Source organism: Pimephales promelas, chromosome 2, assembly GCF_988280905.1.
Source record: "Pimephales promelas chromosome 2, fPimPro1.hap1.1, whole genome shotgun sequence".
Classification (NCBI taxonomy): domain Eukaryota; kingdom Metazoa; phylum Chordata; class Actinopteri; order Cypriniformes; family Leuciscidae; genus Pimephales; species Pimephales promelas.
Window position 1 is genome coordinate 26,712,821 of NC_142770.1, and position 27,752 is coordinate 26,740,572.

The 27,752-nt window shown below is 38.2% G+C and overlaps 1 protein-coding gene and 2 pseudogenes across 2 annotated transcripts; 1 reads left to right on the forward strand and 2 right to left on the reverse strand.

The window, feature by feature from the left end:
• The first annotated feature begins 220 nt into the window (after positions 1–220).
• Positions 221–2,440, forward strand: LOC148995886 (zinc finger MYM-type protein 1-like). The gene has a single exon (XM_089118437.1). The coding sequence runs from the start codon at positions 891–893 to the stop codon at positions 2,169–2,171; it is 1,281 nt and encodes a 426-aa protein (XP_088974563.1). The 5' UTR covers positions 221–890; the 3' UTR covers positions 2,172–2,440.
• Positions 2,441–5,020: 2,580 nt separating this feature from the next.
• Positions 5,021–17,770, reverse strand: LOC148995887 (uncharacterized; annotated as a pseudogene). Its single transcript, XR_016146404.1, has 6 exons — positions 17,712–17,770; positions 17,179–17,366; positions 16,791–16,960; positions 14,735–14,895; positions 5,296–5,391; positions 5,021–5,140 (listed from the first exon to the last, which is right to left on the reverse strand). The product of XR_016146404.1 is annotated as an uncharacterized LOC148995887 (transcript).
• Positions 17,771–25,962: 8,192 nt separating this feature from the next.
• On the reverse strand, positions 25,963–26,108 carry LOC120461621 (U2 spliceosomal RNA; annotated as a pseudogene).
• Positions 26,109–27,752: the final 1,644 nt, after the last annotated feature.

A 27,752-nucleotide genomic window follows, 5' to 3' on the forward strand; every position in this document is an offset into this window, starting at 1 on the left:
CACAGTCTTGGGCACCAGGACCAACACAGCCACACTTGAAGGTATTCCCTCGAACCATGATGGGTGACCGGAAAAGAGCTTTCAACAAAATGTGGTACACACAACACCAATGGCTGGAGTATTCTGTTAGCCGAGACTCTGCATATTGTTTTCCATGTCGACACTTTTCTCTCCCTGGTATTCAAGAGATTTCATTCACATCATCACTGGGCTATTCTAACTGGAAGAAGGCAATGTATAAAGATGGAGGTTTCAGGGGACATGAAAAATCTGAAAATCATGTTAATGCCATGATAGCATGGAATGAACACAAAAAAAGAATCTTGACAGACACTTCGATGTTAAATGCCCTCGATTAGAAACACCAAGAAGTAGTCGAACAAAATCGTACCTACATTAAAACAGTTGCTGAGGTACTTTTGTTTACTGCAACGCAAAACATTTCACAAAGGGGACACCTTGAGACCGATGCATTTACAAAAAAAGGAAACTTTTTAGGCATTATGGATTTGATTGCTAAGCATAGTCCACTAATTGACAAGAAATCAAAAGCTGTAGGGAATGCAAAATACACAAGTAACACTATACAAAATGAAATTCTTGAATGTCTGTCAGATATGGTACGGGAAAGCATCATCAGTGAAGTCAAGGAAAACAAATATTTTTCCATCATTGCAGATGAAACAAAAGATTTAAAAAAGAAAGAGCAACTGTCATTAGTACTTAGGTAATATTATAATGGTGCAGTCCATGAAAGCTTCCTTGATTTCAAGCAAGCTACTGAGCTTGATGCAGAGGGACTCAGTCAAAAAATAATAGAATGCCTGGAGACGTATGGACTTGAGTACAGGTCAAATCTAGTGGGGCAAGGTTACGATGGGGCCTCAGTCATGTCAGGGAGACACACTGGAGTTGCAGCAAGGATTAAAGCTAAAACAAATCACGCTTTTTATGTGCACTGCAACGCACATTGTCTTAACCTTGTTCTCGTTGACTCAACAAAATCAGTGCCTGAGTCTGAAACCTTCTTTTCTTTGCTACAGAAATTGTATGTGTACATGTCAGGCTCCTATGTGGACCAGAAATGGCTCTCTGTGCAAAAGGAGATGTATCAAGGTGCCCCAAGAGAGCTGCAAAGGCTCAGTGACACCAGGTGGGCATGTCGGTACCAGGCTTGCAAAAACATTAAGGACAGACTGCCTGCTGTATTGCGTGTGCTACATGATATTGATGTGGAGAACAGAGGAGAACGCTCTGTGGAGGCACGGGGTTTACTTGCCCAGCTGGATCTTACCTTTATCGGAACACTTGTCATCTTTTCAAAAGTCCTTGGAGAGACAAAATTCCTTGCAGACATGCTTCAGTCAGCGTCTCTTGATTTAGCGAAGGCCGTGGACTTAGTTGAAGCATTTCAAGACACCCTCCAAGACCTAAGAAGTGATTCATCTTTTGATGAAATCTGGAAAGACACTGTAGACACTGCAAAGCAGTGCAATGTTGCAGTAGAAGCTGTGGTGAAAAGACCACAAAAAATTAGCTCTAGATTGAGCGGGTCAATTGTTGAATCCACTGTTGGACAGCGGAGGTGTAAGGAAGGAGACATGGAACTGTTCAGAAGTGGTATATTCTTCCCCATTCTGGACTGTCTGAGTGGGGAAATGCAGAGACGTTTCAGTAAGTCAAACTGCAGTATAATGCAAGGCATACAAGCACTGAATCCTAAAAGCAGAACCTTTTTGGATGAAGAGACCATTTTTAGCTTTGCTAGGATTTATGAATGTGATACTGATGACATAAAACACGAACTGCATCAAGTGAGGAGGGTGTTGGAAAGGAAATTCCAGACTGGAATTGAATTGTCTAGTCTCCTAGAGTTTACCATCTTCCTTGAGCCATACAAAGAAGTGTTTTATCAGCTTTTTCGTTTGTGCTGCATAGCTGTGGCCTTACCAGTCAGCAGTGCAAGTTGTGAGCGCAGCTTCTCTGCACTTAAGCTCATAAAAACACATTTACGCACTACCATGACCGATGACAGACTTGGCATCTTGGTCAGACTTGGTAATCTTGGCATCTTAAGCATTGAGACGAGGAGAGCCAAATGTCTTGACTTAGATGATTTTGTTCGACGGTTTGCCAGTCACCACCGAAACAGAAGAATCCAGCTGTTTTAGTTTGAGGTCTGCCTTCTTTCTTTTTTGTTTGTTTTCCTCTCTTTCTGCTACTATTTTTAGTGTTTCTAAATTAAAGAGTGTTCTGTAATATATTGGCAGAGCACAATGTAATGGTTCCATATTTTATTTTTAAAATGTGGTGTTTTCATTTTAACTGTTACAGTGGTAAAACTTTAACTCTGTGTTACTCAGCTTTTTTGTAAATCTGAAAGAAATGTTGAATGAAACACTATGATGCTGTTTTGGCCAAACCATTTGAATTATTACAGTGGGGGGAATTTTTATTTTATTTTTTTATTATTATTATTTGAAAGAGATTGTGAATAAAATTACTGTATATTGTAATGGCAAAACTAATTAAAAGAAAATAGTTGACCTTGTTTCTGCTTCTGGGGTTTAAAAATTGCTCATTATTAAAATTGCTTTTATTCAAATTGAACTGATTGGATATATACAGGGATGCCAAAAAACTAAATAAATCAAAAATGTGCTTTATTACTACATTTGTTTACAAGTAACTTTATTCAAGTTAAAAAAATAATACAATCAATAGGATTTACATAATATACTGTAGAATTTAGCTTTTTTTTTTTGGTCACTGGTGGCCACCCCATTTGGAGGCAGTGCCCCAGCATGGCCCCCCCACTAAAAATGCTCTAGACACGCCCCTGAGCATAGGGCGAAGTCAGGATCTATTAGCAACGATTTGAGACAAAAATAATTACAATTTTATATAAAACTATGTAAATGGCGCTCTGTGGCGCAGCAGGGTTTTGAACACGGTCCTGAGCCGTTGCTGGGCGCCGCGGACAGACGCCGAACGGCGCCGCCGGTGTGTGTACACTCATAGAGAATAATGTGTTCGAATTTTAAAGACGTGGCGCTGTGCGACGCGCCGCTACGCTTCTCGTCCGGTGTGCGACCTACTTTACTGGAGTTCCACAACTATTCAAACACTATGTTTTTCTCTCCCGCCACCGGAATGTGTGTGTCTGAGGTAAAAGGGACGGAGGCGGTGGACCAACGCACTGTGAGGCAAGGGAGGGGGGTCTCAAAATGTTTAGTACGCTTTTTACGTAATTGCCCCGTTTGCATTTGTGTTATTTTATTTCTTAATTATTTTAAGAATATATCATTACATTATTTACAATACACATATTTTAATGGTTTTTTTGGGGGAGACAACCCTCAGATAGGGGGGGTCCTGACCCCCCCGACCCCCCCGCGATTTCCGCCTATGCTGTCATGTGGCATGAGGCACATTTTCACATGTATTCAACGTCTTTTGTTGATTCTTCTAGGAACAATTATGTGAAAACTGTATTGCATAATTTAACATCAACCTAAGAGTTCCTCAAAACCCAAAACAATTGAAAAGCATCTGAGTAAACCACAAACATTACTCAGCTGTTATAAATGCACAGCACTTCTTTGTCAGAACATCATTGAAAATTGCAATATGCCTGTAATCCACTGACCTAGATCCTTGGACGCACAAGTGTCTACATAGAAATCAAACACAATTAATTCGACCCCCACCAAAAAAACTAAACTCCAGCCTCAAGGTATAGTTTCCACAAAAACGACTAGAAGAGATAGTTCACACAAAAATGAAAGTTCTTTCATCATTTACTCACCCCCAAATTGTTCTAAACCTGTGTGAATTTGGGGGTGAGTAAATGATGAAAGAACTTTCATTTTTGTGTGATCTATCTCTTTAAGGCAAAGGTTGTAACAATTGAATACTTAACATTAATGAATTTATTGAAATAAAACAGTATTGTGTTTTAGTCATTAACTATGAAACCATAAAATAAACAATGGCCACTGGAAGAACGGGATTATGGCCAGGTTTGTTACGAACGCCTTGAGCGGTTGGAGGTTCCCATTGACAGAGGAAACAGTTGGTCAGGGTTAACAGTGCTTTTATTGCAGTGCAGGGTGACAGTCACTCAGAATTTGTGGGAAAACAGAAAAACAAAACAAAAACATAGAGCAACCAAATATAAGACTGCACAACATAAGGCCAAACAAAAGAGCATAACCTGACCTGTGCAAAAACACTACATAAGTAGTATTTTCCCAGAGTTACAAACTCACGAGCAGTCCATGGTCTGTCTAGACCTCTCCTTCCCCTCCTATCTCTGCCTTCCCTAATAACTTTCTGGAGTCATTTTATAGCCCTGACTCCTCCTACTCTGGAACATACCACCTTAAAGGTAACACATTTCATACACTTACAGGAATGCATAATAATAATAATGAAGAAAACAAAAACAATAACAAAAGTAATAAATACAAATAAACATATATGTAATAAATCATATCCACAAGTATATATATATATATATATATATATATATATATATATATATATATATATTTAAAGAAAACCCATAACTTAAAAACTATGAGAATAAACTCTCCGGTGACGTCACTCACATGAACGCGCCACTAGCTGGCGCGGACACAAGACCTATAAATAGACCGGATGTTCAACCGAACAGATTTGGCCAACGACTCATCACAACATGGTAAGCATCTTCTACATCTCTTCCACTTCAATCAATAAAATATGTTAATCAATTACTCGTGGTGGTGATTCATTCCCGCATGAGAAAAACACTTCTATTAGACACTTCTATTCACTCGTATACGATTACTAGTGGTCATAACTCAGATAAAACTACACACAGACCATCATACAAGTTTACAACACAATGATATCAAATGTCACACAGGTCAATGCATACATAAATATATGTCGGCTAACAGACTGTAATACATGACGCCGGTGTATGCGCGTAACGTGCATGTGTATGTGTGTGTGTCCATGCACAGTCGCAGGCTTACCCTGTGACAAGGTTGATCACAGTTGGCAGTGATGTAACGGCAGCAACATCATCTTCGACCACAGTAAGAATTCCAATCTTTACACCTTTGGTGCAGTGGTCCACAGGATCAGTATCCTGGGAGAATAATGAATGGGAGGGATGGGGGTATTAATGGAAATGCATATTTACATATAACAATAATTATTATCATCATCGTTGTTGTATAAGTAACCTGAAAACATGTAAAATATAGTATAAAAAAGGATTTAGAAATGGAAATTGTAACTTACCAGGCACATCTTGAGTAAACTTGCTGGATTCTCACGCAGAAAAATTGGCAATCCGTTAAGAGCTGTTCTTTTCCGATGTGAGGTAATGTCAGTCACCTAAAAATAAAAAAAATATACATTTTGTATATAAAATCTGCAGATGCTGCATGACCTTAACTACTTAACTATTGCTTTAGTAGGTAAAGTACACTACACCCAAAAATTATTCTGTCATCTTTTATGGTCACCTTTTTACTGTCCCTCATGTTGTTCCAACCCCATGGCTTGCTTTAAAGGGATACTCCACCGGGTTTTCATATTAAACTATGTTATTCCCTTAACTAAGACATGTTGATGCATACCTCTCTCGTTTCAGTGCGTGCACTCTATCGCTCTGTATTGCCGCAAAACTATGTTAGCACTTAGCTTAGCCCAGTGCATTAAATATGGGCCAAAAAGAGAATCGACCAAACACTTCCTCGTTTTCCCTATTTAAACACAGTTACTGGATTACATGTCTCTCTCAAGTCATAACAGAACGTCGAATTATTATTTAAAAACCCAAAGTTATCTTAAAATTTGAATGTATTACAACAAAATCAAATTATATTTCTATAAGAGTGCCGAATTTAGTCATCCAGTCAATGTCAGTCTAGATATGGCGTTGTCATGGTAAAAACTTAGAAATTTTAATATCTCGAAAAGCCCTGAATGTTTACAGGACATAACTTAATGGTCTCAAAAATGTCATCTAGATACGAAGGAAAACTTCTCAGGCAGATATAATGATAACATGGGCCCACTGTGAGGTTAAAATTAATGGAGAATATCGTATTTTCCCGTGAGTTTTCGGCCATTTCAATGGGTGCTTGAGCAGTGTTCACTCGCTGTCTTGAGAAGTGGGCGCGCTTCAGGAGTAACTTAACGTCGTCAACTAATGTTTAACGAATTTAGTTCCCTTTCGGTTCTGAGAGGATATTAATATATATATACATATATATACTTTATTGTTCAAATATCGTATTTTCCCGTGAGTTTTCGGCCATTTCAATGGGTGCTTGAGTAGTGTTCACGCGCTGTCCTGAGAAGAGGGCGCGCTTCAGGAGTAACGTCAACTGCTAATGTTTTAACGAATTTTGTTCCCTTTCGGTTCTGAGAGAATATTAATAGTTATTAATACATACATATATACTTTATTGTTCATTATTAAGTAAAGTATATCGAATAATTACAGTACACTGTAAAAAAAAATCCTAATTTCACAGAAAATAACTGTGATTTTTGACGACCATTTTCTTTCATTTTAAATTTTACTCAAAACACTGTAAAATTACAAATAATATCCGGAAAATAAAAATGCAGCTGATATTTTAGGTATTGTTACATTAAAGAAAAAATTCCAGTCATTCACATTTTTTTACAGAAATTGATTGTATTTTTCATACAGCATTTTTCTGTTTTCTTAAATTACATCAACATTTATGTAAAAGTACAAATAGGATCTGTAATTAAATGGTAACAAAACAGTTAAATGATTACATGACTGTAGCTCAAAAAACTGTAACATTAAAGGAAAACATCATAAATTAAATAAACTGAAAAACACTGTTATTTACAGGTATTTCTTGCATTATTATGATCAAATACCTTCATTGTAAAAAAAAATCATAAAAAATGGTCAAATGACTGGCAACAAAGGCTGCCAAACAAAAACCATAAAATTAAAGTAAAATTTAAAAATTTAAATAAACTGAAAAAACACTGTTATTTAAAGGTATTTCCTGAATTATTATGATCAAATACCGTCATTGTAAAAAAATCGTCAAAAAAGGGTCAATTGACTGGCAGCACAGGGTGCCAAACAAAAACCATAAAATTACAGTAAAAATATGTTAATTTAAATAAAAACTTGACATCACCACGATTGAGATCAGTGTTTGCTTTAGTTGAGCTCTTGACCTTTATTATATGCTATTAGTTTTACTCTGGCTGCTTTAATTATTTTTTTTAACATACATTTGTTCTAGCATTGAAAGCGGGAGAAAATATCAGCTGATATTGGTCAGTTATTGGTGATGTTATAGTCATCATATGGTGACCTGATTCACTGATATGACAGAGAAATACCCGAGTGTATCTGTTGTGATTACATTATAAATAGGTGTACTTAAGCTTTAGATTAAATCTAGGATTGTCGTATTTTTCCCCATGAACCTTGTTATATTGAAACAATATTAATTAAGTGATTCATTTAGTGATGATTGAGCATTATTGAAGACACCTGGTGATAACAAGCAGAATCACTGAAGGAGAAAATCACAAATTGTAAGCCACCGTTATGGCGATCAGTGTTTGCTTTAGTTGGGCTCTCGGCACTTATACTTTCACTTTAAATTTTGTTTGTCTGCTGTTATTGATTTCTAACAGTCAAGTGAACAAAGAAAAGTGGGATCTGACAGAGTTGGTTATGTTTTGACATAATCATACTGGGATCTAAATGAAACCTATTCAGATGATTCGGTTTAACTTGTTAGCAACAGTTTAGTGGTTCTGCAGCATATGATAATCTGTATTTTTCTTATAATCCAAAACATGTAATAAAAATTGTTCTGATCAAATCCCTTTATCTTTATTTAGAAACGCAGACATCAATAATCAGCCTGTGTATCTCAACCGTGGTGACAATAATAATCCTTGTTGCCACCAATCACAACTCATTCATGGCTCCCATCATGCATTGCGGTATGAATAAATTATGATCTGAATTGTCTATGTAATTTACTTTTCCTAATTGAATATTCTACTCGTCACCGTTGTTGAGAAGCATTGACTGAATCTTGATATATGTGTGTGCCTAAAAGACAGACTTTCTTTTTTGTACAACGTTTAAGAAATCCATTATATTATATCTCAAATTCTGGGTATTTATACAGAATCACAGTTATAATGTAACCAACAACATAAGTCACAAACATTAAGTTCAAATAATGATTGTCATAATATAACAAAAATTATTAGATAATATTTTTTTCTTTGTTCATCTGGCAGGTACAGCCAATTAAAATATAAAGTTTATAAAATAAGGGTCAAGAGCCCAACTAAAGCAAACAATCATCTCCATAACGGTGGCTTACAATTTTAGATTTTCTCCTTGTGATTCTGCTTTAGGTGTCTTCAATGATGCTCAATCATCACTCAATTAATCACTTAATTATCTCATTAACTTTAACACTCTTGAGTGTATACTCCTGTATCCCAGGAGTGTTAAATTAACACTGACTGAGTTTTTGCTGTGACGAAGAGCTGTAGTTAGCTGACAAGCTGAGCCATAGTGCATTAAAAATCAGGTGATATCACCAAGCATTCAATTACATGAAAAACATTACCATTAATAAGTGATCAGATCTTCTGAACTGAGATTCTCTTGGACTCCTACCATAACAAATATGTATCAATTATGACACTCAGTTAAAGCAGCCAGAGAAATAGCAATGTTAAAAGCAAAGGGTCAAGAGCCCCACTAAAGCAAACACTGATCTCCATCTTGGTGACATCAACCTTTATTATTTTACATAAAAAAATCAACTTCTAAACATCTGTCTCAGTAAGAATGTTAGTATGCAATAAATAAAGTCTGGATTGTTTCTGTATGGTGTGTTTTGTGGGTCACCATTGTGTTGAAGAGTAGAGCCTGTGCTTCAGTTCAGGATGAGCAGAATAAAACTGATGAAATGCTGCATGTTCCTTTATTTCACTGACAGTAACTGTGTAGTTGCTGATGCAGTGATGTATAGTGACAGTAAATCATACATCACCTACATGTTTCTTAATAAAACATTCAGGAAATATGTGAAATAATTGTTAAATAACTGTTCTGTTAAAGAGCTTACTGAAGATTTCTACTTTTGCATTTATTTAAATTAGGCTATTTTACATTCATTTTATGTTTTTTGTATGGCAGCCATTGCTGACAGTCATTGACTGTTTTTTGCTATGAAGGTATTTGATGATAATAATGCATTGTTTTTACAGTTAGAGTGTTTGATCGTAATAATCCAGATAATAGCTGTAAAATAACAGTGTTTTTCTAATAATCCAGATAATAGCTGTAAAATAACAGTGTTTTGTATTGTGAAAAGCGCTATATAAATAAATGTGACTTGACTTGACTTGACTTTCTGTAAAACAACTTAATTTAAATTACGATATTTTACTTTATTTTTACGGTATTTGTTTGGCACCCTTTGCTGCCAGTTATTTGACCCTTTTTTTATGATTTTATTTTTTACAGTGTACTTACCTCCAGAATACTCAAAGTTTTCAGTCCTCTCAGCAGGGAGTCGAGGCAGTCCGGCTGTTTGCACGCGCTGGGCAAAGACTTCCGGTTTTATGCTGGCTAACAAGTTATTTCGCGGGCTTTGCACGCGACTGGCAGCAAAGTTGATATATTTTAATATTTATTTATGTACGAAATGTTTGTCATCACCCATCATACCTATTGTTAAATCACCCTGGCATTCAATTAATAATAATATAATAAAACTGCTGTCCACCTCAATTTGTTTTATTTATTTTTTACTTGTAGGCCTATTGAAAATCCCATACAGACAGGCCTCACTAATACCTTACATACATAGTTTATAAATGTAAAGAATCAGGACAACAAACACAGAGGCAAAAAAAATAATAATAAATCTCGTTTATTTCTTTAATTATTAGTTTAAAACTCATTTTTGAGTCATATGCAAAATTCCACATCCACCATGATTTTTTATTGTTTATACATTCAACCTAAAACTTTGCTTTTGTTTGTCAAAAGTCCATCTCACTATTTTTTATTTTATTCTGTGCTTTTAGACTCTTTTACACAATAAACTGAGATTTGTTAATCTCCCTCAAAAAAGCATGCAAAGTGAGTACCTTAAACTTAAAATGAAAGAATATAATGCTGTAACAAAGGCTTATTTAGTGGTGTTTAAGTTGAGCTAAATAATGTTATATTCTCAACTTGGAATTTCAGTTGTATTTAATTACACATCTTGTTAAAAAATGTAAACTGATTGCCTTAAAAGATGTTTTATTCCACTTAAGCACTTTACATACAAATACATACAACTCAAGAGGTGTAATCATGTAATGACTACAATTAAAATTGGTACTTACATTGCAAATTGAAATATAACTTGAACTTGAAGTTATATTATGTCATTTTAAGTTATATAATAGACAGAGGAAACACAGCAAAAGATTTCACTAATTCTAATTTGGAATTTCCATGTTGTAAATTTTTAACATACTTGCTTTGATAACTTATCTTAATTGTAATGGAACTGTCCAAGGGTAAAAATGCAAGCGGTCTCTTTGCTTCTCTAAGCAAAGTCTGGGTCGATGCTCTGACTTTTAAAGGTTGTTATTTCTTCTTCTATTCTTTTTTTGACACTATGCACAGATTAGTGCATTGCACTGGAGAAACCTTTTCAGAGAGCTATTGGCGGAAGTTCCTGGTTAAGGTCCAACCATATAAAGCTGCTGAATTTGTGCTCCCCAAAAACGCTGGTGGACCCCCAGGTCATTGTTAGCTGGGTATGGATGTGGACTGCAGACCTATTTCCACCAATAGCTCACAGACATTCTTACAGACTGCACATTTATAGATGTCTTTTGAGAGTCCATTTATAGATGTCCTTTGCCCACAACGATAACAGATAATATGCATGCATGTACAAACCACATTAGTCCAAAAAAGTATTAATTGAATTTTCAGATGAAGCAGGTGACTGAAATTATTTTCTGACTACTTTTGATCTAATTCATTGCTGGTTTTTCATAAAGCGGCATACATTGCAAATGTTAGTATGTTAGTTTATTTCCATCATTATCCAATATATAAATTACCAAATAAACAACCATGCCCTTAGCAATATAGAATAAGCTATACATATCTAGGTAACCAGAACTATTACCTAGAATTACTCAAGTTCAGTGTCAGAGTTCAAGCAGAGAGTGGTATCTAAATTTTATAAAGATAAATTGTCGGATTTTGAGAAAAAATAGGATGACTTAATCCAAAGAGTCTTCGTCAGATCCAAGAAAAACAAATGGAAAAGAACAAAAGTCAGCCTTTTTTCTAGCCTTTTTACTTTTTATAACGTAATAATAATAATAATAATTCGTTACATTTATATAGCGCTTTTCTGGACACTCAAAGCGCTTCACATAGAAGGGGGGGATCTCCGAACATAATAACCATGCATTAATATCATAATGTAACGAAGAGGCTGAGGCATTCGAATCCATCTGCAGTAATTTATTGATACAGGTGAGCCAGCATAGAACAGCAGACATACAACTCAAAACAGCTCACAAGTGCAATCCAAGAATCGAAAGGATAACAGGCAACGGTCGGGGCTGGTGGCTGAGGTTTGCAAACCAAGTCAAAATATACAAGCAAGCAAGCACGAGTAAACAGGTCAGAGATAGAACAGTCCAAGGGGAGCTGATGGGGCACAGGTGATACTAATGCAATGATGAGGGGATTAATCAAGAGATGATGAGCAGGGAAGGATAATGTGAAATGCAGTCCTAGTACGCAGGAGAGAGAGAGATCTGGTGCAACCAGGAAATATCATATCTGGCCCACACACAATCTTAAAACTGGTTTGTCGCACACGGGCCATCTGGCCCCACACACAACATGCCACAACTCACAATTAAGCCGGTTTGTTGCACACGGGCCTCATCTGGCCCACACACAGCATGCCACGACTAACACTAAAGCCGGTTTGTTGCACACGGGCCAGATCTGGCCCATACACAACATGCCACAACTCACAATTAAGCCGGTTTGTTGCACACGGGCCAGATCTGGCCCACACACAGCATGCCACAACTAACACTAAAGCCGGCTTGTGGCACACGGGCCAGATCTGGCCCATACACAACATGCCACAACTCACAATTAAGCCGGTTTGTTGCACACGGGCCTCATCTGGCCCACACACAGCATGCCACGACTAACACTAAAGCCGGCTTGTGGCACACGGGCCAGATCTGGCCCACAAACAGTAAGCCACATCTCACACTAAAACCGGCTTGATGTGTGTGGGCCAGATACGGCCCATATAACTTTTGCCGCTGCCATAACTGAGCCACATGTGCCATAGTTGGCCCAGATGAGGCCCGGATATGTATGCTATCTGGGGTGTAACTCGACCTAGTCTGGTGACACAAAATAAAACGTGTTTTTCTAAGCGTTTAAAATTGATGACTATATTGTATGGCGGAATACCATAAAAAAGTGCTTTAGAGCAGTGGTTCTCAAAGTGGGGTCCGCGGACCCCTGGTGGTCCGCGAGCTAAAGCCAGGGGGTCCGCGAAATAATTTACAACCTAACGTTTTTTTCCATGCTATGAGTCATGTTTTCTTTATCATCTGAAAACATGCTGTTTATTCCTAAGTAACTTATATAAAGCATTTAACATAAAACAATACAAAGTAGACACTTAAAGTTTTCTATAGATAGATAATATCTATAGATATGTCTTTGCGTCAAGTAGACTATTCGCTGCTGTTGATTTTGCGGGACGTGCGCCAGAAAGGAGACAGAGAGACGGCATGAACCCGCATCCGGTTCTTTTCTGTATTTTTAAAAGGCATGACATTTTGTAGTCATTTATAGCCTATACACAAATAAAAAAATGGACACTTTACCGTTTCGGATGATGCACTCTTGTCTTATCTATGACCATAAATAAGAGTATTCCTGTTTCCACTGCTGAGGAAAAATTCCCATGTAATTGCGCGCCGGCGTCTCGCGTGCGCGCACAATAGTCAGTTCTAGCACTGCTACTGTAGATTTGACATTAGAAGTCTGATCATTATCAAAATAAAAGTGCATAGTGACAGGGCCGTACCCACAACTGAGGTTGCAAGGATGCACATCGCGATGATACTGACCTTCTCGTCTGAGGTGCTTCAGCAGACTAACAACGATAGTTAGTCAATGTCAAAATGTTTGAGTCGGAGTGAACTCAAAGTTCCCCGCACGACGTTTCAGTCAACGGTCATAAAGTGCGAGATAAGATGTAGGCCTAAATTAACATAAACTAAACAGCTGTTTTAGATAAAAGATTTAAAAAACGACTGAAACAATCAGTTTGCAAAGTATTAATCAAGCTCAACTTTAACAAAGGAAAAAGCAGGTCAATAGAAACATACTGTGCCCATGAGATTAACATTATGGTTATGGATTCATATATTTAACATATACTGTATGTTTTTTTAGCTAATTACAGTAGCTCAAATTAACAACGCACGCACCTATTAAACATAATGCCATTATCATTGTATTTATAGGCTTATGGGCTTTATTTGTGTGCAGAATAGGCCTAATTATTGAAACATTTCTCTTTTAAAGCCATTCCTGATTGGAATATGTGATTGTGTTTCGTGACATCTTGACAAAAAAAAAAAAAATATATATATATATATATGCCACTGACTGACATGCTTCTACTAAATCTATAGTTATCCAATTGTGGGGCCTTAAAACACCTTAAAATGCACATGTGTAGATCAAGAACATCAAAAAATCCTAAGTGAGGGATCCTAAGTGATTCCTAGCAAGATCACTTTCGTTACCTCAGTAGGCTATTTAGAAATTCCTGCATAGTACCCTGGGTGGAGACCATTCATTTTGTGCAAAAATATTTCATTTGCCGCTCACACATTAACTTTGTGCTCAATAACTGTTATAAATATGAGAGGGGGTCCTTGGAATTTTTTTTCCCCTGAAAGGGGTCCCTGGCACCAAAATGTTTGAGAACCCCTGCTTTAGAGCACTTCAACTTGGCGCAATAATACCTTCACTCGTGAAAAGTCCTCTTACCGGCTCCCGCTTCGCTCTCTCTCCCCCTCCCTCTTATTTCCGTCAATCCAGCCAACGTGACATGCGACAAAGCGGGAGCCGGTAAGAGGACTTTTCACGAGTGAAGGTATTATTGCGCCAAGTTGAGAGCTCTAAAGCACTTTTTATGGTATTCCGCCACCACTCTGAATGAATGCAAAAAGGCCTTGAAAAATGGTAACTATCAAATGTCACTATAAATGTCTTAAATTTCTTTCTTGCTAAATTTCTTCTTTTAGGTTCTGCAGCATGAAGGAAGACATAATGGTTTAGGACAACACATGAGTAAGAAAAAGATTACAGAATAATTTCAGGGTGAACAATTAAAATTTTACTTGAACTTATTACTAAAAGTACCAAGTTCACTTGATGTTTTGGGGTTTACTGTTATGTGTCAATCATGTGTGTTCAGTCCAACATCAATTGATGTTATTATGTTTTACTGTTATGTTAAACCCAACACATAAAAAATACACAAAATTGCATCAATGGGCCTATTAAGAAAGCTGTAAATACCAGTGCTGCAGTATTTGGAATATATTAAAGAATAAGTACCTGTTCATCTAACTTGTCCAAGAGAATCTTCATTTCTTCTCCAAATGCATCTGTTCTCTTTCTGTACAGCTTCAAGAGAGGTGTTGTGTGTATTTTTCATAGGAAGGGGAGAACTTCCCCAGGAGGTCGACGTTGCTGATACGAAAAAACTCCATGCAGATCTATATATTTAAAGCCACAATATGTATTTTTTCTGCATTAAAAATAGCAAAAATAACTGTATCTATGTTATATATTTCTGTTAGATATGTACTTACATTATCCCGACAGTTTCCATCAAATTTCAAATACGGAGAAATTTATAGTTTAATTCGAAGACACGGGACGTTTCTTTATTTCCGTTTCGTCGCCCGTCTATGGCGTCATATAACCTTTGACTCCTCTATTTTCTCTAACTTCCTTGCGGAACCCGGCGAAACTGTCAAACACAAAGGGGAACACTGGACTACCGCCAATAAAGCAAAGAAAATGACGAAGAAAAAAAAGTAGTACGTATTTTTATGTGTGTAAATCACGTGCCCGCTCACGAGCGCTCACTCTTAACAGACACACTGTCCCCGGTGCTGCTCGCGCATAAAGCGCTCCCCGTTCACAGTAACCGGGTCGTCTCATTCAAATCAGCCAACTGTTGCTGTTAACGAGCCGCGCACATTGAATACTCTTATGAGTCAGGCTGCGAATGTACGTGCCTGCTTCAGCTCTCTCATGCTTACTAAATAAACGCCTCACCTCCGGCGCCGCGCACTCACTACATTCCCTTTAGCCTTTAGCACATAGTGTATGAATAACGCAAACCCAGTCAAACGTTTGACTGTAGTATCTTATGTGCTTTATAATCCGGTGCGCTCTATATATGAAAAATGTTCTAAAATAGGTCATTCATTGAAGTAGCGTAATATTAATATTTATATTCATCTGTATAATAGTTATGGACCACGATTACGCTTTGCCTGCACGTTCTGCTGCTACAGCCAGCTCATTTTTTTTTTTTTTTTTCTTTATTTTAACCAGGAAAGTCACATTGAGATATTACTATCTCTTCTTCCAGAGAGACCTGGTCAAGACGGCAGCACAAGAAGTTTCATACACAAAATCACAGTATAAAATACCACAATTTACACATCACAAACAACATGGATAAAAACCAGTTAAGAAAAACAATTGCACTTATCCTTTAAAACATTGGGCAGGAGACGTTTAAAGGAGGTCAGAGTTGGGAGTGCATCTAGATTCAGTACATTTTGTAAATCATTCCAACTCCAAGGGGCGTAAAAAGAAAAAGCACTTTTACCAAATTCTGACCGAGCCCTTGGGACTTTTAGCCGGAGATGAGAGCCAGACCTAGTTTGGTAGGTATTTGTGTGATAAATTAAAAGATTTGATATGTATGAAGGTAACTTACCTAAAAGTGCTTTTACAATAAATAAGTGCATGTGTAGTTTTCTCCTTTGATTTAAAGATGACCAAGCTAAAGAATCATAAACAATACAATGATGTGTCCGTGACTCTGCACCAGAAACAAAGCGTAAAGCAGCATGGTACACGGAATCTAATTTTCTGAGTAGAGTAGTCATTAGCTAAAGCTCAATTGTACCTGAAAAATATGACCCGAGAAGGGTTTGGGACAGGAGAAGCATGACACAGGTAAACATTGGGGTTGCATTTAAAGCTTCTTGACAAGCTAAATCTACAGAGAGATGCCGTATCCGTATATTTTGTGAAACGATGATGTCATGTCATGAGCTGAGCTGGTTGTCATTGACAGCGACAACAACTCCCGTGAGCCCACGCTCTTTCCCGACGTCATCAAAGTACGTCTTTTGTTATTATTTTAAACGAGTGACCCCTGGTGGCCAAAAATCGCATACTTTACGTTTAAAAATAAAGAATAATATAAAAAAAACATTAATAGTAATCACCAGAAAATGTTGCCAATACAACTAAAATATTCAAAATTTCTAATAGTAATTATAATTAAAATAATAGAAATTCATTAAGACTAAAATAAGAAATCTGAAGAACACAGGTAACAACATTTGTTATTAAAATGGTTTACCTCATCCTTGAGAAAAAGTGCAGGCCATCTCTCTCTGACCTCCTCAACTAGTGGCTGAATCTCTACAACTTCTTTGCAGTGAAGAGAAAATGTTTCTTGCATTTTCAGTTGAATGAGCGCCGAATCAATCCTTTTTTTTTTTTCATTTCGTCGACCATACCAAGTCTCACCTCCTCAAGTGAATCATCTGTTTGGCCATCAGGATGGTCTGGTAAAAAGTTCACCTCTGCTCTTTTAGGCTTTTTAATGGTGGCCATCATACTCTCATGTGATTTCCTTTTTGTGTTAACACTAACTTCTGAACAACCAGCCTCTCTCAATTTAGCTCGATAATTGCTAAGCTTAAACTTTATACTCATAATCCATCCATCCCAGCCTGTGCGTTTGCCAGGTTCTTTAAGGCAAGGATGTTTTTCTACTAGAGCAGAGGCAACTGACTGGATCTCATAGGCATCGGGGTAGGCTTTAATTTCAAAAATTGCCTGCGCAATCTTGTCCAGAATCTCACACTTCATATCCCTGGGTACACTCAGAGGCTTCTTTGTCTGTTGGTATATCTCATTGGCTTTACGCAGCCTGAGTTCCACATCAAGAGAAAAAGCAGGTATGTTAAAAGTAGAGGGCCACTGTTCAACACTTCTGAGATTTCTTGACACAGATGTTTCAGGGATTTGGACATCACTTTGACAACTTGTCATGCTTGCTGTATCAAGTGAGGACACTGAACTTGCATCGGTTAGTGCAGGAGATGCTTCTTCCCACAGAATCTTTAAGGTTGCCTTTGCTGCTGGCAATTCTTGGATGTCATTCAAGTTACAAAGTTCATTGTTAAAGTCTGGGTCTTCAAATTGTAGAGAAAATCCAGATTTCAGCTGCAATTTCTCGCCAAGGAAAGACTTCAAATCGTCCACAGACTCAGACCTTTTAGGCAGCTCTACCCTCCTGATGTTGGTAGAAGAAATGTGAACCCGAAGCAACATGCTCTATATAGAAAGCAGAACTTAGAGTCAAAAGCAGTCATCATTAATTCACTGGGACACATTTTTTTTATTATTATTCTTAACAGCAATATTGGGAACCTATGTGACTATATTCTAGTGTGTACAGAACACACAACTGTCAACTCTCCTAATGAGTTAAAACACTTTTGGAGTCACAAGCACTTTCATACCAACTTTGTATGCTGTTAATGGATGGAAATCATTCAGCATGTCAGGATCAAGAACATGAATATCACTAAAACTGTTTTCCTTTATCTCAAAGGACCTGAAGTGTTCAAGATACCAGGCAGACAGTTTTTTATAAAGGAATGACACATCTTTGGGAGACACTACACAGTTCAGTATTTTAAAAAACTCTGGCAAGCCACTACATTGTCCTGCAGAGATAATCATGCCAGCTGAATATCGAACTCCATGCAAATGAATAGTGGAGGAGAGAGACACTTGGCTTGTGTTTGGATACCTTCTCTCAATTGCTGACATAACTGGGGCTTCAAGAGAAGCAAGTGTAAACACATTTGCTTTCTCCACATGTAGTGATTGTTTGAAAAAGTCCTCACCATCAAGATAATAAGCCATCATTTGTTGATGCTTCATGGAAAGTGTCAGTAGAACATTCTTAAAGTTCTGAGTGTCATGGACTACTTTTTTAAAGTAGCTGTGCTTAGCCTCGAAGCGCATTGTCCATAGGGACACTAGTGGTCCAAAACAACGAATCAAATGAGGGTAATGGTTAATGAAATGATGTTTTGGACGTAGAGAAAAGTTGGCAAAGGTTTCAGTCAGCAAGTTTTGGTGGTCTTTGATTTTGTTCTCTAGGTAACAAAGAGACTCATCTGAACATTTTGACGATAGAACTAACTCAACAATGACCTTCAGGTCCATTAGAATCTCCCAAGCTGGTTCATTTTCAGGAATTTTGTGACCGATCATAAGAGGTAGCAAACGTAAAAGTGTCCAGTTCTCGTGTGCATTACCACCTATTGTACCTTTGGTGAAACTTGACTTGGTTAAGACCTTTGGCTTGTTGACCTTGTCTGAATCTTTGTACGGAAAGGACTTAATGCAGTGATTGAGCTCATCAAATGAAATGTTTCTTTTTGAAATTAAATCTTTCAGGCACAAAGACAATTCTACAGGTACAACGCCTTTCAAAAAGTCATGTAATGCATCAGGAGGGAAACCAGTGACAGGATGAAAGAAAGACAGGTGCTTGCTTAGCACACATTCCCTCTTCACACCGTTGACATTTTACAAACTTCCATCTGTCTGCACTTCCAGGACAAAAGAATTGTGTTCTTCTACAGTTCTTAGTTTGAAATCACTGATCTCAACCTGATCAGACTTGATTTCATGCTTACTGATCAAACAAAATCTGCACAGTTTGTCAGAATTGAAGCTTTCTTGAAAGCCTGCCAAGCTATGAGCGCCTAAATTGTCAGCACAAACGCAAAAGACTGTCCCCTTCACGTACTGATTCAGAGCAGGCACAAAAACACCTGTTTGCTCCAAACACTTCACATCTTTCATCAGTGGATCCAAAAATGTCTCATATCCAAAGAGGCGAACATCATCACTCTAACCAAGGACCGCAAGCTGAATTGAGTAAAGACTAGAGCGGAATTTGGAAGGCAAGTTTAGAACCACCCAATAAATGGCAACAATCTTATGGATTTTTCTCGAAGTGCCCAAGGGATTGCACACTTCAAATTCATCAACATATAGTCCCAAAGATATTGCAAGGTCTTTGTCACCTAGAAGTCGGTTAAAAGTAAGCACCATCTTGAAAAGACTCAAAATGTCCAGGAGTAGACTCTCCACTGAACACAATCTTATCCAACAAATCTTTATGACCTAGTAAGCGTTCCAGAACATGATATAAAGACACATAAACAAAGTGATTTTTGTGTGTCCTGTCATAGAGATACTCTGTTGGCTCAATTACAGAGAAGTGTTCTTTGAAATACGCATTCCTTCTATGGTCTGTGGATAAACTGCCTTTTTCTGAAGTAGTCAGCAGAAGAGGATTGGTCTCAAAAATAGCACTGTTAATTTCCTGGAGAATAGAATTATCTACATTCGTTTGACCAAGATATTTCTGATGCTTTCAACAGCAAGAGACTTGGAAAAGTGCAATATATCATGAATTTCCTCAACTATGTTATGTATGGCACTCTTAGATATATGCAAGACTGTTTGCATTTTCAAGAATACAGAAGCCAGTTTATGTTCAAGAGTTTCAATATCCACACTTTCACAACCAGAGTCAGTAGACTCTTGAACAACCTGTGAGGACTGACCAGCATCATGGTCATCATTATCATCAAAGTTCAGTGTTGTATCAGTGTTAATGTTCTCAGTTTCAGTTATGACAGAGTTTCTTAAATCTTTTGTTGTATACGTTTTGTGTTTCCTTGTCCTGTGAGAGGCAAAATTGGAAAGCCTGTTGGTTTTATACTCACAGCCAGAAAAAGGACACTGTACAGTTTCATGCCTTTTTAGATGTCCATTAAGATGTCTAAAAAATATGGTTTCACTGCAAACATTTTGAAATTCACACAGATCACATTTAAATGTTAAGCTGACTTGCCTCATTGTTCTGCGGGTGTGGCAGCGTGACAAATGTGATTTTAAAGCACTTTGTGTCCGGAAAGAGCAGACACAATCTGAATATAGGCAAGGCCAATTAGTTCCTTTATGACCTTGTCCATGACGAAGCCTGTAATGCTTTACCAGGACTTCTGGGTCAGAGTTAGAAAATTTACAATATCTGCACTGCATTTCCTGGACTAATTCGCTGTGAAAACATTTTTTTTCCCAACAATTTAGGCCATTTTTATACTGATATTTTTTTCAATCAAAAGTGCAGAAAATCAGTAACATGCTACTAGAACATTTTAGGAATACAACGCTATTTTTTCCCCATAAAACGCTTAACAATTCACATGACAAATAACATGCAGTCGATTCTAAAAGTGATTAATACCCACTGGTTATTTTAAAGAAAAGATGGATTGATCAGACAGGGACACCACTCCTTCACATCAGCATCGAAAAGGACCCAAAAGTGCGCGAAATCAGTAACACACTGTGAAATGAAATAAAGCCGTCAGTTTCTGAAGAACACAATATTCGTTAAATATTTCAAAATAACATACAGACGATTATAAAAATTATTAATACACACCGGTTATTTTAGAGAAAAGATGGATTAATCAGACAGGACATCACTCCTTCACATCAGCATCAAAAAGGACCCAAAAGTGCGCGAAATCAGTAACACACTGTGAAATGAAATAAGGCCGTCAGTTTGTGAAGAAAACAATATTCGTTAATTATTTCAAGTAACATACAGACGAGTATAAAAATGATTAATACACAGCGTTTATTTTAGAGAAAAGATGGATTGATCAGACGAGGACACCACTCCTTCACATCAGCATCAAAAAGGACCCAAAGGTGCGCGAAATCATGAACACACTGTGAAATGAAATAAGGCCGTTAGATTGTGAATAACACAATATTCGTTAAATATTTCAAATAACACACAGATGATTATAAAAATGATTAATACACACCGTTTATTTTTAAGGAAAAGATGGATTGATCAGACAGGACACAACTCCTTCACATCAGCATCGAAAATGAACAAAGTGCTCGAAATCAGAAACACACTGTAAAATGATATGAAGATATGAAGAGCACAATATTCATTAAATATTTCAAAACACCACTCCTTCACATCTGCATCGAAAAGGACCCAAAAGTGCGCGAAATCAGAAACACACTGTAAAATGATATTAGGCCGTCAGATTGTGAAGAGCACAACATTCGTTAAATATATTTCAAATAACATACAGATGATTATAAAAAATGATTAATACACACCGGTTATTTTTTTTTAAAGAAAAAGCTGGATTGATCAGGCACGACGACACCACTCCTTCCCATCTGCATCGAAAAGGTCCTAAAAGTGCGCGAAATCAGAAACACACTGTAAAATGATATTAGGCCGTCAGTGTCACGGAACCATCTGCGTCAGCACCAGACACCATCACTCCGCCCACTCGTTCTGGTTCCCCGGACTACTAATCATCCTCACCTGCCGTCCTCAGCTGTATCCACTTCCCAGTCCAAGCACCAGCACTATTTAAGACTCACTCTCTCAATCCCTCACTGTCTGGTCTCGTTTCAACTACGTTTACAGACTCCCAGCTCGCTGAGCATTTCCCGCTACCATTTACCTGCTCGAAGCCTATTCTCCGGTCCGTTCCCGTCTGCTCCCGCTCTCCGTTCCTCTCCAGTCTCCGCCATTCCAGCCAGCTCTCCTGCTTCATCCGAACCTGCTAAAGATAAGAGTTTCCTCGTCAAGATCATCCCGCTGCCTTTGAGTTCTCTGCACTGCTTCCCTCACCCACCTGTGACTATAGTTTGTGACAGTCAGATTATGAAGAGCACAATATTCATTAAATATTTCAAATAACATACAGATGATTATAAAAATGATTAATACACACCGGTTACTTTTTTTTTTTTTTTTTTTAAAGCTGGATTGATCAGGCACGACGACACCACTCCTTCACATCTGCATCGAAAAGGACCCAAAAGTGCGCGAAATCAGAAACACACTGTAAAATGATATTAGGCCATCAGATTGTGATGAGCACAATATTCGTTAAATATTTCAAATAACATACAGACGACTATAAAAAGGATTAATTCACAGCGGTTATTTTAAAGAAAAGCTGGATATATCAGACACGACACCACTCCTTCACATCAGGAGTGATTACGTTCCACCATCAGTTTATAAAGAGCACTATATGACAAATAACATAGCGTCCTGACGAATTTTTCCTGCACAATTATGTATTAATCATAATCGCCTGTCATCCACTTTTCATCAGCATCAACTTCTGGAAAAATCGCTGGCGCTGTCGTCGTCGTCTCACCACCTGTTGAAGTTGCTTATGTCTCAAACTGCGCATGCGTTCAATGTTCAAGGAGAATCACGAGATTCAATGAAAACGAAAACAACTTAGTAAGATCAACAAATCATTGCACGTTTTTAACATTTAAGGGACTAATTTGTTGAATGAACTTAGTATCATGCATGAACAATTCCAATCAAAATATGTAAGTTCAATTTACTGTTTTATGTTTATTTGGAGGACTTTTTGTAAGTTGGCTTTTTTACAGTGTGGATTCAAATTGCTGAACTCTACTCCTTATAATGTCTGTCTTGTTCTTATCAGCCATTATTTTAGCCATTTCTCTCTTAAGTTTTGCAATATCATCTGCCACATTAAATCCCGAAAGAGACATTGTGTACAAACTTTGTAGATCTCTCTGACATTTCTTAAACCGATAATTATTTTTTGATGTAATTTTCTTGCTTTCCTTCATAAAAAACTTATTTATTCTAATTTTAAGATCCTGCCACCAATCACCTACTGAAGGATATATGTCTTGCAGTGATTACCATTGGTTTAACATTCCTTTAAATTCTTGTACAACTTTAGGATTTTCTAGCAAGCTTGTATTTAACTTTTATAATCCTTGGCCTCTCATACTACTACCACATACATCTAATACACAATCCAATTTGGCATGGTCAGAAAAAAAAAACAGGTTTCACAGAGGATTCTAGTACCTCAATTGTTGGTGAAGAAAATAAAAAATCAATACGGGAAGAGGAAGATCCATTAGACCAAGTGAACCCAGGGATATTTTGGGTTCTGAGTTCTAAAAACATCTGTAAGTTGGAAGTCCTTAAGAATGTCTATGAGATCTACCGAGCTAGAATCGAGTTTTACTGTTCTTGTTGATTTCCTGTCATCTTTTGCTATTTTACAGTTGAAATCTCCCTCCATAATCACTTCATGTCCACAAAAAAGTAATGAAGCTATATCTTTCAAAACTTCTTTTCGTTCTTGTAAGTCTGGAGGACAATATACATTAATTATACGAAGGAGTATACCATTCAATCTTACATCCACATACATAAGTCTCCCATTGACCAGTTCCTTGACTTGATGAATCTCAAATTGCCAACCTCTAAAGAGAATGCTCACTCCAGAAGACCTATTCTTATTATCACCAGACCTTAAGGAATAACCATATTTCCACTTATCTTGGAAGGATCTATAATTAGATTTATAAGGCCTTTATAAACCTTCGTTATATAAAAAAGAAAACACAGAGGAGCATTTAACCGGGTCATTTAAACCTCTGGTATTAATGGATGTGATCGATAAACGAATAGCCTAAAGGGGAGAAAGTTGCGTAGGAGACGTCGCGCTGCTCTTTGGCCTTTTTCTTTTCTTTTCCCTCTTAGATCGTGAAGGTGATTCTTTTGGTAATGCCACTTCTTTCATTTGGGTGGTGGTTGAAAAACTTTCAATTTCATCAAAGTCCAAGAAGGGTGTAGAATTGGATGACCAGTCAGCTGCTTCTTCATGTTCCTGTATAGAATGATTGTTGTCATTTGGAGTGGACTCTGGTGTTGGAGTTTCAGATAGAAGAGATAAGGACAGAGGAAAAGCCTCAGCTACCTCCAAGAGGATGTTCCTTCTTGGTTTTTGGCCTTCCTTATCTGGCGTTGATATCATAGCATCCATTGCAATTTCTTGTTCTTCAACTGAAAGGTCCTTTTGTGTTTCTTTCTCTGTTCTCTTGTTAACATTAGGTGCCTGGGGGGGGGGGGGGGGGACTCTTAACAAGTCTATCAGATCTTCTTTTGGAGAGGATGCAGGGACTTCGACTAATCCTTGAGGATGTAGTGAAGGACTTATACTAGATTCCCCATTTGTAATCGTAACATCCTGGGCGCCATCTTGATGGATTACAACGGGAATTTCACTTCTGATGTTGTTTTCTGGGTCTTCAAAATCCACCATATTCGGTCCTTCTTCACGATCTTGTTGTTTTATTTTGTTGGAGTAAGCATGAGGGCAATCACGAAACCTATGGTCTTCGGCCCCGCATAGGTTGCATTTCTTTGGTAGCTGACAATCCTTAGAGCTATGGTCTTTACTTTTACAGTGTCTGCAGATTACCACTTCACAATTCGCTGCTATATGGTTCAAGGAGCCACATTTTCTACATTCTTTTGGTTGTCCATTATAGAAAACATAGCCCCTAATTGGGCCTAATTGGATTAGTGCGGGCAGGTGATGGTAATTACCTTCTGCATCTTTCCTCAAACGTACTTGGAATTTGGAAGCTCCAGTCTTTATCCCATCCTCATCTCTCATCAAAGAAGTATTTAAGATGGTACAGTGCATAGAAAGCCAAGTGGTAACATCTTCAATTTTAATCCTTTCAGAATGTATCAAGACAGTCACAGTTCTGATATCTCTTTCAGATAAAGGGGTCAAGAGAATTTTCTGGAAACAAGGAGTTGTACTCTTCTTGGAATTAAATCTATTCACACAGAGTTCATAAGAAGAAAAAGTGGTAAAAACCACTTCAAAAATCTTCCTACCAGGAAAGGCAAAGATGTAATCCAGTTGTGAGGGTTGAAAACCGAGTTCTGTCTGTAGTATTCTCCTACTGAAATTCAGTCGGTCCATCTCCAGTCCTTCCAGTAACTCGAATTTGACTGTATTCCTGCGCACCAAAACGGTCGACATGTTGTTCTATTAGGTATTAAACCCAAGCAAATACTGAGAAAGGAGAACAATCAGCAATAAGCCGCCCTGGGTGAACCACCTTCCTGATCATGGTGTCTCCCCTGCCAGGTAAGTATGAATTCCCAGGCCTTCAGTCAGAAGCACCCTGTCCCTCTCCCCAATCCTCACCAGCGGTTTGCCAGTTAAACACGTACAGACACTTGCAACACACGATTCAAGTCATCGTTAGTAAAGACTCCAAGAGATCAGAGAGACATCAAAAATGTGTGTGCAGTGAGGGGCTTTTTTTTTTTTTTTTTTGCACGCTCCGCATCCGGCTCCATGAGCCAAAAATGTATATAATACGCCGTCCCCGAATAGTGGAGGGATCAGATGTTAAACTGACAGAGGAACAGGGGTTCCTTTTTGTCTTGTTTTTACACCACAATTCTACCCAGGCTAGTATAGCACATGATCACCTACAACACCCACTCACACTAGCTCCATTATCACCTTCTGCCACACAAGACCACTACATTTCTTTCATTGAACACTTTAGGAGGGTGCACCGTTCCCAGAAGTACTGCAATACTGGGTCGATGCGTGGAGTGGACGGAGCAAGCCCCTATTCCATCTCCCAGGACCAAAAATCAATTTAATATATGGTGCCCGGGAACAGATTTTTTCTTTCGAAAAAAGTTTATTGTTACAAATTCATTCTTTACACTTCCACATTTATCTTTTAAACATTCCACATATCTTTAAAACAAAATGACACATTTAAAGTTAAAAATCAGTATTGGGTGATGTGTCGTGTAAAAGTCCATGTGTGTTAAATGTTGGTTTTTAAAAGAAGGTAAAAGGAATGAAGATACAATAGCAATAAATAAAACAAAATAAAACAATAAAACAATAAAATATGCCAACTGACACATTGTCTCTTGTGCAGGATCGCGGATGAGTCCCTATCAAGATTGTCCATTCACTCCAGGTCTCCAGAACAGGCCCCAGACTCCTCGCTTCAGATGCCCAGCGGAGATCCTCTCTCCTCCGGCCCGCTGTTCCCGTAGCCGGTGTGGTGAGGGTGCATCTACGGGCGGCCAGGGACCTCTTTGGTGTGACCCCAGCCCCCCCATCCGAATAATGACGTCCGGTGCCTCCTGCAGCGCAGATATAACTATTTGCTCGCACGCGTGGAGGGGCACCGTAACGCGTTTCCCCACCAGCAGGTTTCTGGTGGCCCAGATGGCATCCTTGATGTGGTTGAGGGTGAGCCAGAGTGAGGTAAATTGCTGTGATGTTAGCTCCTTCAAGCCCTGACCCACCCCCAGGATGGCGAGCCTGTCTCCCACCTGGGCCCGACCCGCCGGCAGGCACGGGAAAACCAGGGGTTGCTTGAAAATCATTTGGCACCACTACAAATGCCAAACTATGTTCTTTATCCTTATATCGCACTTTGGCAACACATTTTCCTTTCACTGGTATGTCCGCTCTAGAGTATCCTCTTACTTTCAACTTAGCAACATGCAACTTTGGTCTAGGTTTTAGCTTGTTAAATTCAGTTTCAGAAAGGAGATTAACTTGGGCTCCAGTGTCAAGCTTAAACGCAACTGTCAAGTCAAGTCAAGTCACATTTATTTATATAGCGCTTTTTACAATACAGATTGTATCAAAGCAGCTTCACACTGATAACATGAAAGTAGCACAACACAGATCAACAACATTGACACTAAACACTAAATAACCCCAACTGAGCAAGCTCAAAGCAAGCCAAAAGCAAGGCGACAGTGGCAAGGAACCAAACTCCATCAGATTGGATGGAGAAAAAACCTTGGGAGAACCCAGGCTCAGTCGGGGGCCAGTTCTCCTCTGGCTTACATTCATATTGTTTAAATATAAATATTAAATATAAATATTGTTTATGAATCAAACGGCGCCATAACATATCGCAGGCGTTGAGTCGTCTCTTCACAGGCGTTGAGTCGTCTCATCACAGGCGTTGGGGCATCCGAAATCCCCGTGAGAGGCTGGACACAAAACTGGACCTGAAGAACGCCATTTTTCTCGGGACAAGCGTCCCGAGATAACAGCAGGAAGGCAGATGGGAAATAATTAGCATAGCTGATGTTCATAATGATTTCCGTTATATAACTCACAAACTCTCCGTAACCTGAAGTCTCCGCAACCCAACCATACGCGCCGACCCGTTTGTCTAAAAGGCTGTCGAGCCCCACTGGTGCGTTAAGCAGTTTCAGTGGCAAACGGTTCCGTATGGCATAACAGAGGACTAGAAGGTAAGCATTATGTGAATGCTTGACTAAAGAGAAGCGTCTTTAATCTAGTTTTAA

Bases quoted from the DNA above. Each gene is read 5' to 3' on its own strand.
- LOC148995886 (XM_089118437.1), top strand. From the start codon at position 891: ATGTCAGGGAGACACACTGGAGTTGCAGCAAGGATTAAAGCTAAAACA.